General features: G+C 32.9%; 1 protein-coding gene across 5 annotated transcripts in view; it reads left to right on the top strand.

Annotated features, from left to right (window-relative positions):
- Positions 1-17804, top strand: part of LOC130815803 (probable pre-mRNA-splicing factor ATP-dependent RNA helicase DEAH9) — a 31344-nt gene that overhangs the window by 333 nt on the left and 13207 nt on the right. For all 5 annotated transcript variants that reach the window (XR_009042630.1, XR_009042631.1, XR_009042629.1 and 2 more), the window contains exons 1-15: positions 1-127; positions 210-284; positions 2262-2351; positions 2515-2594; positions 3802-3871; positions 3952-4037; positions 8585-8651; positions 8745-8840; positions 9334-9439; positions 11886-11932; positions 12021-12104; positions 12184-12237; positions 12467-12567; positions 13412-13502; positions 15447-15611. The exon at positions 1-127 is cut by the window's left edge. Coding sequence is in view for 2 of the 5 variants with exons in the window: in XM_057682280.1 (XP_057538263.1) it covers positions 1-127; positions 210-284; positions 2262-2351; positions 2515-2594; positions 3802-3871; positions 3952-4037; positions 8585-8651; positions 8745-8840; positions 9334-9439; positions 11886-11932; positions 12021-12104; positions 12184-12237; positions 12467-12567; positions 13412-13502; positions 15447-15611 (1339 nt within the window). In the remaining 3 variants the exon portion in view is untranslated. The remainder of the gene's footprint in view (positions 128-209; positions 285-2261; positions 2352-2514; positions 2595-3801; positions 3872-3951; positions 4038-8584; positions 8652-8744; positions 8841-9333; positions 9440-11885; positions 11933-12020; positions 12105-12183; positions 12238-12466; positions 12568-13411; positions 13503-15446; positions 15612-17804) is intronic.

Genomic DNA, 17804 nt, shown 5'->3' with positions numbered 1-17804 from the left:
CGAAAGTCAGCGTCGGAGACTGCCAGTGTATAAGCTCAAAGACGCTATTCTCTTTCTCGTTGAAAATCACGCTACTACCGTTGTTGTTGGCGAAACTGGTAGTGGAAAAACCACTCAAATCCCTCAGGTTTTTTCTCATTTTATTCTTCTCACTCTGTGTTTTTGCTCAAATTTCCTTTTAGTTAATCAAACTTTTGGTGGAATTGTAGTATTTAAATGAAGCAGGGTGGGCTGATGGTGGTCATGTTATCGCTTGTACGCAGCCTCGGCGTCTTGCTGTCCAGGTTCTGTCTTTTTTATTTTCTGCATTGATTTTAGGAGAACATAATAACTTTTCTGATTAATTTGTTGGTTATTGTTATATCTTGCTTTAATTTCAAGGGTGTGAATTAAGATGTTATTGTTGGACATCGGTCTTGTCAAAAGTCTAGAGTAAAATCTATCACAAAGTAGTATTGCTATAATTTACAACAGAAATGTAATTGTAGCCAACATTGAATCTGGTAAACAAACTTCTCGAATTTGATTAACACGCGGACACAAATTATTTGATGCGATTGATAATTGGTTTTTGTTGCTCAAGAAAATCGGAAACTTGATATACGTTAAAAGTGTTCTTGAACTTTTCTTTTGTGTTGTTTCTGCCACAATGATTTCAGGGAACGTAATGAAATACGAAAGAGACAATTAATCTCACCATGCTCTTAGTATAATCTAAATGATATTGTCTTAAAATGAATGATGAAATCTGGAAATGCTGAATAAAAGATTGCAAGTTTCTCATTTGTATCATCAGTATTAGAGAAAGCCAGTGTAATTCTTTGTCATTAACTGGCCACTACATGACTCTAACTCTCTATCTAAAAGGAAAACACATGTAATCATCCAATTTTTACTTGTCCATCAACTGTAACTTGCATATGAAAACACACGTCTAAAGGAAACAATGCGTCGTATCGCGAATAGAGGTACTAGGTTTGCTCAAATGAGCACCAAAGTGGCAAAGTGTGATTGAACGAGCGGCCCCGTGCTTGAACAAGCACCTCGCAATATTATTTTAGATAGCGGATTTATTATTTTATTGAATAATAAATTTGGTTATGGAAAAGTGGGAACCATACACATTAAAAAATATTAAAAGAAAGTTAATGGAAAAAAAATATATGGATCACAACTAATAAAAAAGTGGAAGATATGTTCGGACCATAAGCATTATTAAAATATTAAAATGAGGATGTATTAGGTTATTTTTGTCCGAAATTTGTGATATAAATAGAAAGATTCTTTGGGAACAACAAATGAAACACCCCAAAATGACAAATGAGAATTTCTTTAAGGAACGAAGGGAGTATTATTTGGGGATATTCCTAACATACTCTAAATGTTTCAATAACTCTCCACCACTGGGAATCTTTTGGGATAGTTTCTAAACGCAAATTAGATTTAAAATCATATCTCATGCATTAATGCCAATATTCTTACGGATTGAACAAGCACCTAGTACGACATGCTTAACAAATGATAATATCCTAATGATATCCAATTAGATGAATGATAGAAATTATCATGCCAACTTTGACTTAAAGTGACCACACTTCATAACACTTCATACTATATTAAGGTAGGTCTCAACTTTGGACCTTGAGAACTATGATGTTAAGCCACAATCACCTAGTACGACATGCTTACAAACATCAAATGGGATGTTTACTTGATGTTTACCTTGGGTTCCCTCTTCGTGTTTACGTTGACATAACCCAATTTCAATTGATGTTTGTTCAATTGAGTCCTTAATCATAAATTTGGTAAAGAATGAAACCAAATTGCATTTGGTGTTCACATAATGAAGAGTTATGATCCCATTAACGATAAGCCATTGCACTAGCATGTGCCTAAGTCCTAAGAACAGTATGGTGGGATTTATTGTTATATACTGGACTATAAGCCTTAGCTACAACCGCCTTGCAATGCGTATGAATTGTCACTAGTGATATAGGTTCTTTGGTTTTGTGCTTAAATGATATACCTATTGTCAAACATGGAATGTGTGATTCAAAGGTGTATATCATTTTCATTTTGCATTCTCAACGTTAAGGTGGTGAGCTTTGTCATACTTAATGAATGTTGGCTAACTAAAATAGTTGTTTAATTTTCTAATTGTTCTTTCTATATATTAGAAGAGAAATGGTAGCATTGATTGATCGACTTGATTGTATGGTAACCATGTCTTATTCTTTCCATTTTGTCACATGAAATTGTAGTCGGTTGCTTTAAGGGTTGCTGAAGAAATGGGTGTCAGACTTGGTGAGGAGGTTGGATATGTAATCAGATTTGAAGATGTGACGACCTTGGTAAGACTTTTTCACTAATCAATTTGTATGTTATCTCTTCCATTCATGTGCATTATGTTCATCGCATAATGTTTTATTAACAAAGTCTAAATCTAGAGTGTTTTTATGATTTTTAGCTAAACGTTTTACTTGTTGAGATCAAGGAATGATATTGTTTTTCTAGGGTGTTACTAGAATCAAGTTCCTTACAGATGGAGTGTTGCTGAGGGAAATGATGGATGATCCTCTTCTGTCCAAGTACAGGTATTTTATTGAATGATTAAGTGAGGTATAGTACTAGACATTTACACAAACAAAATAGTAATAAAAAAGCCATACAAACAACACCTATAATTTGAAAAATATTCTTTTGCATTATTAGATGTGGATGACACTAGTAGTGGTGTAGAAATAGGATTATCACTTGGGGCTGTTTGTCTTTTGCTTTACAAAGCATTCTTGCCTAATTTTGGCATTATATTTGATTTGGTTTAGGCTTTGAATTTAATGATCAATTTCTTCTTTCTCTTGGAACGTTCCGAAACATGAAATGCAATAGTGTGTTTTGGTGGCTTGTTATTCATAGTACTTTATGTAATTTCAACTATCTTATATAGTAATATAAACTATATGGTAGCCTTGCGCAATGCCCTTCTTAGGGTACCCTTTATTTACTTGAATAGCTAATTTGTCTTTCTATTGGGCCTTGTCTGAAATCACGTGAATTTTATAGAATTTTTAGAACTTTGTAGCCGTGAATTGAACTCGCTAGTCTATATTAGAACTCATCTAAACTTGGATAAGTTAAATTAAGATGAGTCCTATACCTTAATTCCACATTCTGAAGAACTTCTAAATTGGTTTTCTTTGAAGTGTTAGATTATTGACAGATATGAAGCACTATATTGTGTTTATGGACCTTAGTTTCACTATTCAATCATTCGTTTTTCCCTTTAGGAAAATTGAATTTCACGTTGAGTTGTATTGGTTTTTGTAGCCGATATGCATGATTTGGTATTGCTGTATTGTGGAAATTAAACCTCAAAATTCCACTTATAGGTGGTCTTATTTGTAAAAGTTCAACTTTAACTGCATCTTTCCTTTAAGGTTTAAGAGGTTAGGATCAAGTGGCCCAAATAGTCATAATGTGCATTGGAGCAAGATCAAAAGCTAGCCCTAGCACACAAATTCACCTAATTAGTTGGAGTGGAATTGAAAGTCTTTGCACATATGTTTATAGGTCATTTAGACTTTAAATGAAGGTGCAATTAAAAGTGAGATTTTCACAAAATCATCCTAATGTGGTATATTTATATTTGAAATCTCCTTTTCTTTCTAATACAATGGGATTCTTTTTTCTTCTAATCATTTATTTAGGAAGTTGACTTAGTTTTTGGCACGAATGGATTTAAATCATTTTGCGGTTGAATTTCTAACATCATTCTTTATGTTGTGTTTTTTGCTTTCTTAGTGTCATCATGATTGATGAGGCACATGAAAGATCTATTTCTACTGATATTGTACTTGGTCTTTTAAAGAAGGTATCTCTGCTTTATCATAACAGTCAACATAATTGCATTGTTTCTTTTGGTGTTTACATGTGTTTGGTACTAAATTTCAGATTCAAAGGCGTAGACCTGAACTGCGTTTAGTTATCTCATCTGCAACTATTGAAGCGAAATCGATAGCATCATTCTTCAGAGGAAGGTTTTTCTCCTTGAACTGATGAATACTCATTTCTTGTTAATTTTCTCTTTGTTATTTTTTATTCAACTTTCCAAAAGCTTAAGAACACTGTTTGTATTCATTCCATCAATATGCCTTGACAGCTTTGATTGACATGCAACATGTGTTGTATTAATGTTAATGGTAGTAAACAAGTCTCGTTAGAAAGATTGCAATATGATAACCTATGTTATTTGGACTCGGGTATGGGTATCGGATACAAGTGTGGATCCTAGTGTCCGGTACGTCAATTTTAAAATTCTAGGATATGCGGACACTGTCTTATTATTGGATAAGTGTACGAGGACCCATCAAAATAATTAATTAAAATATCAAACATTAAGGGATAAAATACTTATTGGAATTGGAAATTATTAATTACATAAAAAAGACCTTATTGAAGTAGTACAACTTTATAATACAAATTGCAGTATTCACTAGTATTATTACTTTACGATTAATAGTAAAAGTACAATAAGTTGCTGAAAAGTCAAACTTCAATACTGGTTTTAGTTGTATTTTAATTATTTATTGGAGGCATTTGTGCTCTTTCGCCTTATTTCCAATAAAAACCACTACTTCTAAAAGCAACATGTTTTCCAAAGTCATCATTTCTCTGTATCTCTCCCTTTATCTTCTTTACAAGTATTCCCTCCCAGCCTCCCTTCATATTCATCTTCTATGTCTTTATTTTCTTTCTCTAAAACATGAAAAAAATTTGTTCTTCAACCCTCTCATGCTAGGCTGCTACAATTGAAGAAACAATAAACACAACAATGGTTGAATGGGTTTTAGATCTCGTATAGCTTTTATCGGCGGTGTTAACTGAAGCTTAAATGGCGAGAGTAAGAATTACAACTGGGTTTGCGAAAATGTGTCGTACCCTTGTGCAATCCGGTGTACTGGACACTTATCCGGCACCGGTATCCATACCGATCGTACGAGACACCATTAAAAACATAGAGTTCGAGTAAAATAGATAATAACCAAAAGTAAATTAATTAAATATAAAAAATCTCTAATTACAATGGTGGAAGCTTTTAATTAAGTATAAAAAATCTCTAACATAGATCTTTTTGATAGTAACCCAAATATAGTGCTCTTCTCATTGTGATTATCTCTTAGCCTTGATGAAGGTTGTTTGAATCGATAAATCAAAACCCTATTAGAATATTTATATTCACAACTCCCAATAATACTTATAAACCATAGTGCAAAATATCGTCTCCTTGAGCAAGTTCCACTTTGTCACCATTTTCATCTTCTTCTCTCACCTTCTCTAGTGCTCATCACTCATCAGGTTTGCCACTTTGACTTGTATTTCTCCTAATTTAGGACGAAACTTGCGAGGAAGATTTATTTGTCTGTAAGAAATTTTTTTCTTTTTTTTTTTCTAGTTAAATATCGAAAGACTTAAAAAGAGGGCAATGAAGACCGAAGATGACTTGGAGGACATGATTGAAAAATATTATGAAGGATCCATACTTACAAAATTGACAACAACAACAATGCCATAACGTTAATTCTAAAAGATTGGGGTCGGTTATATGAACAATATACTAGTTCTAATGATTGTCCACATGTTATTCTTCTTTTCCGTTCATTCCGATTTTCTGCTATTTTCATTTTGAATCTAGATCTTCCATATCTTTTTCTACTAATATATCAGTTCTTTTCAATTCATTCCGATTTCCGACATGAACCAATTTATCAGTTTTAATGGTTTAAAACATTAAATTTGCTGTTTTGTTTGTTATTTTTGGCTGTTTTTAATGGGCTAATGTATTGAGTCTTTTCATCTAGCCTTTGAATACTATATAAACCCATGTAATGCTATGCTATTTCATCATCCAATCTTTTCTAAGAAATACAGTAGCCTTTGTTTACATAGTTTATTCAAGAACTTGTGAGCTTATTTTAAAAAAGTGCGAGGCGTATGGAGGTGCAAAAGGTCCTTAGATTCTAGAGCAAAGTGCAGGGCGAAGACACGAACTTTTTGTAGGTGAGACGCACTTTTTCGATAAAAAGCTTAAAATTCAATTTAAAAACATATATATTACGTAAATCAACATATCATTTATGTATTAGTATCAACAAGCTTAAAAACATTCATTATTCTTAACTATTATGAAGAGTACCAAAGTTATTTTCTTCTTATTAACCAGTTTTTTGTTTTTATGAAAAAAGCAACGATTTCTTGAACTTCACATTCAAGTAAATTTCCTTTTCTAGTTTTATTTCTTTTTAAAACAAACAAAAATTAATTACTTACCCCAACAAGGAGGCGCACAAGGCGCAAAGCGCATTGAGACGCCTAAGGCGCACTCCTCTTGTATTGGGCTTTGCCTTACTTAGTCGAGTCGTTTTCAACCGAGCCTGAGCTCGAGGCGGCGAGGCGCAAAGCGAGGCACACCTTTTAATATTAAGCTTGTGAAGTTTTGAATATTGTTCCAAATTGTGAGTTTTCTTAATTTGATGAATTTAGCAAGTTTGTGAGTGTTCCGTACAATAAAACTTGCCCTTTAACTTTAAGGGCACACCTCGATCACATTATATTCCGGTAGTCGCTCTCCATTTTTGCCTCCCACACTTAATTTTATGGGTCACATCTTGTTGAATATCTCCACTACTTTGAAATATAAACCCAAAGTATTTGAAGTATTCATTTGTAGCGATATCTTTCTCTTCTAACTTCATAGTGCCTTTCGCTATTGCGTTTGTGCTAATATTACACTTTGACTTAATTTGAACCCTCGTGACTCCAATTCTTGTCTCCATCGTTCTTAGTATTTGCCCCCTTCCCGGTCTTATCATCAAAAATAATATCATCCACAAACATGCACCAGGGCATGTCTCCTTGTATCAATCGAGTTATCTCGTCTAGGATCGATGCTTAGGGCTAAGTCTTACGCCAATTTGATTGGAAATTCCTAGTTGCCCATGTTGGAACAAGTAGTGGATTTTTCAAAAAACTTTTTCATGTTTTGTGGGGAGTTACTCCTAACCATTGTTTTCAATGGCTTTGAATGACATACTTATGATGACATAGTATTGTTGGCTTTGTAATGACTTTATCTTTAAAGTGGCACTTTAATGCCATTTAAGTTCATCTTTAAAGTGGCACTTTAATGCTTTTAAGCTCATCTTTAAGTGACACTTCAATGCCATGTAATTTCACCTTTAAAGTGGCACTTTAATGCCATTTAAGTGCATCTTTAAAGTGGCACTTCAATGGTATTTAAGTTCATCTTTAAAGTGGCACTTCAATGCCATTTAAGTTGATCTTTAAAGTGGGACTTCAATGCCATTTTAGTTCTTTGTTGTTACATATTCTTATATAAATCATTTTGACTCTATATAAAGAGAACTTTTGGTATTTTGTCAAGGATGTTCTTCGTACCTGGAAAGGAAGGATGAAAATATAAGCTTTGTAGGTGAAATATAGAATGCTGCTCCTTTTTACAATTTGATGGGCATTTGGAATGAAGAATTCAACATTGAGGATATAGCTTCACGTGTCCAAGCTCTAAGTTCTTTTTTCTGTTGTTAAATAGTTGGACTCGAGTTTTAGCTTGTTATCATCACTTGATTTTTGTTTATTTTTGATATATTGCTCTATATGCCCTTTTTGTTTTTATCCCTCCTTTTGTGTATGGGTGGCACCCCGGGGTGTTTATTTTGATTCTTTATATCTTAAACAACTTACAATAGAATAAAACCTAAAGTCCTTTTCATGATAATGTACAAAGAGGAGATGAGGTGGTATTGTGGATATGAAAAACTGAATGAATTTGATAATCTTTATATAGTGAAGAGAAACTTTACAATGATGCTATTTTAATCATTAATTAATGCATTGCGTGGTTTGTTGAGTCTTTGCATAGAGTTTAAAAGGTTCGTTGCTCGTTGTTTTAGAGTTTGTTTCTGAATTAGTGCATTCGAACACTAGGCTTATGAATATGATAACTTACAAGTGGATAAACAATTATTGTGATCTTCCTCTGCATTCTGCTGCTCAAAATATTACAGTTTGTCTTTAGATGAAGCTGTACCTGTCATTACATTAGATGATAGTATAGTAAATGCTGGCCTGGTTTCCTTCCATCCATGGGAATGGTTTGGATATGTATCTGCTTGATTCCAGTGAGCTTTTCTTAGTGAGTGGAATTAGATTATTCAATACTCCCTCTGTTTCTTTGATTTTGAAACAAAGATAATAGAGTTGTTTTGTAAAGTTCTATTTGATGAATAAGACAAAAGATAATGGAATAGATAAGGAGGGATGAGATTAAAAGAAAATATGTGGGACCATAGTCAAAATTGAAACTGGAGTAGTGTGGCAAATTTAAGGGGATAGATGAAATTATCAAGTGTGGCAAAGTCAAAGGGACGGAGGAAGTGTGTTATATGTTTATCCAATTCATCAATCAGTTAAGCTGTTAGTTGTCAAATAGATGAATATTTTGTTATCTATGCTTCTAGTTGAATGGATGGATATTGAATTCTTATGTTTTTGGCTGTTAAATTAGTAAAAAGCATCGAGGAACCGGAGACAAACTGGAGCCAAATACAGAGCCCGCTATTATCTCAGTTGAGGTATATTGTACTGGTTTATGATTCTCATCCTTGCCAAATCTTGCTGCTATGTTGTCTCAAGAGATACTAAAGATATGCACCGTAAATATCCAGGGAAGAGGCTTTAATGTGGAAATCAATTATGTTCAGGAACCAGTCTCTGACTATCTTCGAGCAGCTGTTTCAACTGTGATTATGATTCACAAACAGGTAGCTGGTTCTGAACTTTTGGGAATAGGAAGAAGCTGTCAACCTTTCATTTGATTGTTTTTTTTCTGTGCTTTGATCGAAAATTTGCTGCTAGTTGTCTGACAAAGTATCTTTCTTGATCTAAAGTAGAAATTGGTAGTTAGTCAAAAAATTTTCTAGTCATTTTCTTTAGAGTTTTCCTACTGTGAGTCTTCTCATTGTTATAGTAATTACAAACTTACAAGTTACAACTACCCTTAATTTTTTTTTGGGCCTTTTATTTGCAATCTCTGAGTATATCAACGCTTTCCAGGCACTAACGTCGATAATGACAAAATAAAAGCTTAATTGTCATAGATCTTTGTTGGTCTTTTGGAATATTTCTTAGAGATGAGAGAGATTCATTAAGCTTTAAATTTTGTTACTATTATTGCAAATGCTGTTAGATGCTTTGCTTGACCTCAGGTGTCTACAATCAATTTTCATTCTGCATACTTTTATATTTGGTTTTTAGAAAACAGTGGGCGATATACTTGTATTTCTTACTGGCCAAGATGATATTGAGGCTGCTGTTCAGCTGTTGAATGAAGAAGCTCAGAGTTTTGACAAAAGCACTGGAGGTAGGCCATTAACATCACTTAATTACTTTTCCTTGTCACATTTGCTCGAAGCTTGTCTTAAGAATATGCTTCTTCGCATCTTACAATTAGTTCTGCTTATTTTTTGAAGATGACAGATTGATGATGCTGTCAAATGTATCTTTACTTCATAGTTTAACAAATATGAGGGGTTAGTTTAGGGTCATATAGATTTGGATTTGAGTCATATCCAAATTCAATTAGTTTTTAGTACTGATCAACACTTTCTTGACTGTTTGGGCATGTGCAAAGACGGGGTTTAATGAACCGATAAGGAAGCGAAACAACCTGAAAACCATTAGCTCTATTTTGGAGAAAGCTTAATTTAAAGTTTTTAAACCAAAGGAATACTAGTGCTAGAGTTGTTTTTGGAAAGTATCTAACGCAAAGTAAACCCAACAATACAACAAAAATTTAGTCTTATTAGAACCCTAGTCTCTAATTAATATAGTCCGTAAGCATAAAATTAATACAGTCCATTAACATAAAACCGTCCTTAAACATAAAATCGTCTTCAATAAAATACAAGTGTTTCAATGTCCTTGCAACATACTACATTTCACGAAAATAAACATGATCCCAAGACGAACTTATCAATCATTGTCACCCACCGAGTGTCACTATAGAAAAGGGTGGATCCATGGGCCGTCAATGTTGTCAACAACTTAAGCATAAAACCATATACCTATAGATGGTAATATAATAATATATGTGCTGGTTAATTTGGTTGGAGCTTTGCTATGTGACAACATCAACTCGGCTTCAAACCTCATGAAGCACATTTTTTTTAAACATTATCAACATCATTTTATTTTGTTATAGATACGCTCTTGACTATAGAATTGACGAAACAGTATACGCATCAGTTTACTTAGAAGTACTTATTGTCATGGTATTCTTACTAACAAAGTTCTTTTGAAACAAAATCATTGTCATCAAAGAAAGAAAACAATTTGAATCTTGTAACAAAGTAACTTTGATACAAAATCCTTGTCATTAAAGAAAAGAAAAAACTTGAATCATTTAACATTCCATTCAAAGATAATTAACTAAGAGAGTCATTTAACAAACCACACTTTAGTAAAAATAAAGTGTCTTTTCGTAAGAAGTAAGACTGTACTCAAACTACTTTAAATGAAAAACTTATCTTTTAAAAGAATCTATAAATAAGTTTATCTGTAAAAATTACTTTAAAAAAACTTATCTTATAAAAGAATCTATAAATAAGTTTATCTTTAAAGATAAACTTATTTATAGATTCTTTTAAAACATTGTTCTTACATAAGTAGTGTATCATTATACTTCATAAAAGATGTTTAAAAGAATTGGTTTTTAGGTTTTATGGTGCATAATAAGAAGTTTTTATAATCTGAATTATAATCAAAACAACACGTTATAACATAAAATCAATTTAAATGTAACATGCATGAGTTCAAAACTTCAATCAACACTTTTACTTGCTATATAAACTTAACGAGGATATTATAAGCCATAAAACATCCATCTAACATCATCAAACTCAAGAATCATTCTTTAAATCATAAATCATGTAACCCTTTCAAATTCTCCATTCAAGATAAACCATATAAACATCATGTTAAATATGATTTTTACAAATTTCAAGAAAAAAAAATGTGTTTGTGTAAACCTTAAGCACATAAACCTCCATCAGTTATGCATTCAATTTGAAGTTCGAATCTCTCACCATCATAAGTACCTTAACTCCCAAATGGAGTAAATTAGTTTCATGCCCAAACACATATAATTGCCAAAACAAAAAATGATTGAAGAAGCGAATACTTAAATTTCTTGATATTTCTTACTAAAATGCTTATAATTTTTAGATCTGAACTCCAACTCTAATGATTCAAGTTTCCAATTACTTACAAATGTGGCCCATATTTCCTAAGAACAAACCGTAGTGTTAAAATGAGCGAAATGAGGTCTAAAATGCTCAAAACAAAAAGTGTTCGAAATTGACTTACACTAAGCTGTCCAAAATGTTTGAGGGCAAAGCATAATCATCTGTGCTCCGATTTATGCAATTCTTGAGTCTAAAATGTAAATACTTTTGTGTGCAACACCACCATAAGGTTTGTTTTTCTATGCATAAGGAAGATGGGTAGAATCTTCAAACAATGGTTGGGTATATAGCTAACCAAAACAAAAAAACAAGTTGTGAATGTTTGCTTGAAGATGAAGGGTTTATTAAGCTTGTATATGTGCGTGTGAGGTATCAATAGAAAGCTTAAGATGTCTTATATATTATGGTGTACTTTTTTCTCTTCTCTTCCTTTAATTCTGTATTTTCAGGAAGTATTGTTCTTAATTGCCTTTGACCTGTTGGATAAGAACACTCAATAAAATGTGAAAAAAATTGTTATGAATTATGATTTAGTTCTTTGGTTTTTGTTTTATGCTTTGCCAGAATTGCTTGTTCTGCGTTTGTACTCTGGGCTTCCACGTACAGAGCAGGTAAGAATGACAACGGTACTTGTTGCCTTATTTGTACTCCGTATTGTGGTATTCTAACATGCATTATACATCATGAAATACCATATAGGATTTTGTCTTGTCCCCTACTCCTAGGGGGAAAAGGAAGGCTATAATTTCAACAAATATTGCAGAGACATCATTGACCTTGGAGGTAATAGTGTGTATTAATTTAATACAAAGAGCAGTCGTAGTTGCTTTTTTATGCCTTACTTTAAACTTGTATCTTGCAGGGAATAGTCTATGTTGTGGATAGTGGTTTCTCAAAGCAACGATTTTATGATCCGGTACTTGCTAACCATATCTTTCTTAATTGCATTTATGATTTATTGACTTCTTTCTACAATATCACATTCTTATTAGAAGGATTTTTGAATATTTTTGGTGATTTATCTTAATGTGATGTTTGGTATCAATTCACAAATTGTGTTTAAGAGGATTTTATGGTTATACCTTCTCAGACGTAGCTCATAATTGTCATTTTGTCATCTATTCTGACATAGTTATGTTTGATAGATGTCTGACATTGAGAATTTGGTGGTGGCGCCCATATCCAGGGCTTCTGCAAGACAAAGGGCGGGTAGGGCTGGAAGAGTGAGACCTGGGAAGTGTTACAGGTACCTTATCTTCCTTGACACTTATATTTGTGAGTGGTGCTAGTGTGAATACTTTTTTACATAACTCGTTGACATGAAACTTTTCTAGAATAAATTATTTAGTTATTTCCCGGAGCTTAGTATTTCTTTCTATTGGGAGCATTTCATCTCCTCTTCTTAAAGGGTTAGATATGGACTTAACATCCTGGGTTCTATGGGTGAATTTCTTGCTCTCTTTGTCCCTCCTTGGCAACATAGTTTTGACTTTCTATGATTTTATTGATTGTTACATATTAAGATTTTCAATGAGGTGATAGAATGATTGTTAAATATTCAAAACTCAAACTTCAAAGTTTCAACCATCAATATGCAAAGACTTAGGAGAAACTTTAATTTTTAAAAATTTAGAACGTTGTGATGCAATAGTTTAGTTAGAAATGTTGGATGAATCCATGGAAACTGGGAAATGCTTGAATCTTGATGGTGAGATGTTATAAGTTTCTTCTTTAGTTGATGACTCTCCCTTATAATGCTCTCTCCTCCTTTTCCCTAGAAAAAGTTCATCTTATCAACCCCCCTCACCCTATGGATTCTAATATGCATTTGGCCACTTTGGGGCCCACACATTTTTTTCTTTTTTTTTAATGCTGTCCAAACCCTATGGACCTATTACCAGGATGGAGATAACAATTTTTGTGATTAAAAAATAGGAAAAAACAATGTTTTTTATTTGATGTTATTGACATACGTTAAATGCTCTTTGATCCTAATTTCAACTACTAAAAGCTTGAAGGGATTCAAGACATTGGTTGTATTTATGGGTTGGCACAGTTTATAATGCTACATATCTGAATCATCAACTCAGGTTATACACGGAGGAATACTACGTAAATAAAATGTCAGCTGAGGGGATTCCAGAGATGCAGAGATCAACTCTTGTCTCCTGTGTTATACAGGTAAGTAGCATCTATGTTTCGGTTCCTTTTAATTGTTTTGCACTTCTACCTTTTGACATGCCACTCTTGATGAGGTTTGTGTAAACCATGCTTGCCAACTTTCCTTCATCATGCCTTGTATCCATAGGACATTTGCTTGCCAGTGTATAGTAAATATTGTGATTTGTGACAAAAAGACCAGGGGTGTTGTTTCTTTTGTGAAGTTGACCTCTGTTTCCTTACCACAGACTTGGTCATATCATTGATGCTCATTAAGCATGTGTGGGTAGTATTCAAATTTACTTTCTATGTGGCGAAGCGTCAAACAACTTTAAAAGTGAAGACCTATATCTTTTTTAGTAACATTTAGTTGCCTATTGTCTTTGTGTGATGTTGCATGATATATATATATATATATATATATATATATATATATATATATATATATATATATATATATATATATATATATATATATATATATATATATATATATATATATATATATAAATTGATTTTTTTTTCTTATAAAGAAAACCCTTATTAGAGTAAAAGGCAACGTTACTATAGCATATAGGAAACATTGTCCAGAATGATCCCACCTATTGCCCATCTGCTATGAATAATCTCTACTATTGATTATTTCTAAATAATCCAACCTTTGTATATTACTTGTTGACAGCACCCCTTTCCACATTTTAACCGGCTACTGTAGGTACCTACTAGCTGTACACTCACTTCTTCTTCCCCTTATCCTTTTTCGTTGGTCTTAGCCTACTCCTCTTTGGTGTTAAGTTTTTATAATAGCCGGTTAAAATGAGAAAATGGGTGCTGCCAACAAATAATATACAAAGGGTGGATTATTAAAAAATAAATAATAGTTGGGATTATTCACAACAAATTAACAATAGGTTGAGATTATTGTGAACAATTTTTTCTAGCATATTAAAAAAGCTAGAGAAAGAAGGCAGAAAGTATAGGAACAAAACAAGAAAGAAACAAAGAAATAAAGAAAGAAAGCTTTAGAAAGATAAAAAACAAATTTCGAGCAACTTCTGGCTCCCAAAGAAGAACTCGAATTTTCTTTACATAAGTGATATGACTCACAATTCTATTCATGTGCGTTACTCCTATAACAGAAGAAGAAAAAGGTGGTATTGAGTAAGGGTAGTTTGGTCTTTTTATGTTTGAATTTGTTATAGATTAGATTTGGTTTTGTTTTTGTGGGTCCTCTCTTTGTATATATAGGGTATAGGGAGGCTGTTGTTGGGGTAGAGCATTAAGAAGATATTCACTGTTTAGGAGTTTGGTAATCACTCGAAGACTTCTACTTAACTTGTCCTTATAATAAACTTTTTCTCATCTTTTTCTTTCCATCGCTCTTATTGTTCTTTCTGAGTGTTTGTCTTCTTCCTTGGCTGATTTATAAATTTACAGCCTGCATTCAAAAACCAGCTATATCACTTGGTACCAGAGCAGTCATGGCTCCCACTCAATCTACGTGTTTAGATTCCCATGAAAAAGAAAATCAAGAATTGTGAGATTCCCTTGTAATCTGGATACAAATTGTTACCCGATCTTTTGTAGCAAAAATAAATGATATGATGCTATTATGTGGGTGCTCTTATTAGAGATTTTCCACACAAGATTTTCCTTTGGTTGCTTTACGGAAGCGAGTGGTGTTTCAACTTTTCTTTGGGTTCATGTTCATCGAAAATTCATCAACATGTTCTTTGCGATGTGTTGGATGTTTAGAGTTATATTTTTTTTTGCTTTGATTTATATTGGATTCAAGGTTTCCTTACCTTGCATCATTTTGTTTTCGGTTTAATGAATTATGTGTCTTCACATATGTCAATTAAAAATATTACTTTCGTTCTGACAACTTAAGTGCTCCCCCTCATTCATTCACGTGCATATTCTATTCACATAATTCCTACTTAGTAATGCTCCTCTTGTGTATAGTTAAAGGCTCTAGGAATTGATAACATCTTGGGATTTGATTGGCTTGCATCACCATCACCAGAAGCTATGATTAGGGCTCTTGAAGTATTGTACTCGCTGAATGTGCTCGATGATGACGCCAAACTCACTTCGCCTACTGGATTCCAAGTTGCGGAGATTCCACTGGTATGTTCGTGCTATGGTTATTTTTTTAAAGGATATTCTATATGGTAAGCACCAACTATTGCAAAAGGCGAGTGGTAGCAATTCTTAAAACTTTTTCCACAAAATAGCACTCAACTCTTGGAAGATTAACTACAGTTCATTATGGAGGTAAAAACGTTTAATTTCCATTAAGTTTTGGTAAAAGTCATAAATGCTCCTAATAAATCCCAAATATAAAGCCCAACTTAGCGAAAATTAAACTTAATGGAAATGTTACCGTAGTTAATTTTCTAAGAGTTGAGTGCTATTTTGTGGAAAAAATTTAGGATTTATTAGGGGCATTTATGACTTTTGCCAAAACTTAACGGAAATTAAACATTTTTACCTCGATAATGTTACTGTAGTTAATTTTCCAAGAGTTGAGTGCTATTTTGTGGAAAGAATTTTGAGAATTGCTACCACTCGCCTTTTGTCATAGTTGGTGCTTACCATGTAGAATATCCCTTTTTTTAATTTGACATTTTTAGTCGTTAGAATTCCAATAAAAAGAAGAATTAATGTCCAGTTGCGATTTATTTGTTTCATTGTTGTAGGGTGAGGGTTCAGCTTGATAACATGTAATACACATTAATGATATTACATGATTAACTAGTTTTTGGATTGAAAAGCAATAGAATTTGCATGGAAATCGTGAGAAATGGATAATGCATGTGAAGTAAAATTATGATTTTCGTTTTATAATGTGTGGATTTGCACATAGGAAAAAAAGTGAAAGATTCTTAGGATAAATAATAAAGAATTCCAAATTGCTATTATTGAATTTTGTAAAACTGTCATTTCATTGGCCTCACTGCGTTAACAATCTTATTGGGATTGGTTGAATTGGGGCAAACCATAGGGGTATATGATTGGAAATTAGCATCAATCAGTTATAGAAATAGTTGACATCATCTATATTACTCCCAAGGGAACGTTTAGAACTAGGGTCAAATATTTAAGGGGAATATAAAATATAAAGTTAACTAAGAAAATTAAAGTATATAAAGGTGGAAACAAGGGACTAAGGTGGTTGTCAACAGGAAGGAATATAAACAATTTGACACGTATAAATTCAAAAGTCAAACGTATTATTTAGTTTTTTTTCTTCTTTGACATAAAAATTCTTTAATAGTCTGCTTGCTTTTGGGCTTGTTCGTTAAACATCGGACGTGAACGACAAAACTATGTTACTTGGACTCGCCACTTTCCCCGCCTCGTTGGTGTCCGGTACGGTCGGTAAAAATACCGTTGCTGGATACGCATCCGGTACGTTGGACCAAACATGGGTACGACCTCTTAAGAGTAGAGTGAATATATTACAATTGTGCTGCCATTTTTAGGGTTTATGATTTTTTTAAAACCCTAGATCTGAAAATTAATGCTCCAACTTGTCTTCTTCGAGGTTAAAAATTTGGGGTTTGGTCGTTAATGATGAAAGCCCCTCATAATTATCTTTTGAAGGACCTTGTTGTCATTCTTCACTTCTCTATTGTTGATTCGCCTTGTTTTCTCTGTTTGTTTTTTCTTCTATCAAACCTTATCTCGCACTTAATTTTTGAAATTAAACTATAATACACTTTTTACCCCATTTTAGTTCAGCGGTGGATTCAAAATTAAAACTTAGTGGGAGCAAAATTGATAAAAAATAATTTAATAAAAAAAGTTAAAATCAAAAATAAATAAAAAATGTTTTAAATAAACGCTATAAATAATATTTTATAATCTATTTCGATGAGTTTTCATATTTTGAAATCGACGAGTAATAAAATCATTGGGAATACATTAAAATTAAAATCAATATTTAGAAGTCACAAATCATTTATTATGTTTCAAATTACAAATTTATTAAATTTTTTTTCTTAAATTATGCAAAAACAGTAGATTTGACGAATTCAATGATGGTGGTTGGGCTAGTGGCGGCTATGGTGGGCTGCCGACAGTTTGCATGGTGGGCGGTCGCCGATGTGCAAGAGAGGCAAATGGTTTTTTTGTACAATGAAACAAAGAAACATGGGTCTGAATTGGGTTTTGTACGATTAAGAAATATTAAATAGGTTTTATTGGAGATTGTTACCGAGTTTAATTGAGCTTCACTGTGCAATTGAACACATTAATTACAATTAAAATTATTTATTAGTAAAGAAAATTGCATAGCACAACAGGTTCTACACTTGC

The sequence above is a fragment of the Amaranthus tricolor genome, chromosome 6 (genome assembly GCF_026212465.1).
Source record: "Amaranthus tricolor cultivar Red isolate AtriRed21 chromosome 6, ASM2621246v1, whole genome shotgun sequence".
Lineage (NCBI taxonomy): Eukaryota > Viridiplantae > Streptophyta > Magnoliopsida > Caryophyllales > Amaranthaceae > Amaranthus > Amaranthus tricolor.
This window is presented reverse-complemented; position numbering and strand designations above follow the sequence as displayed.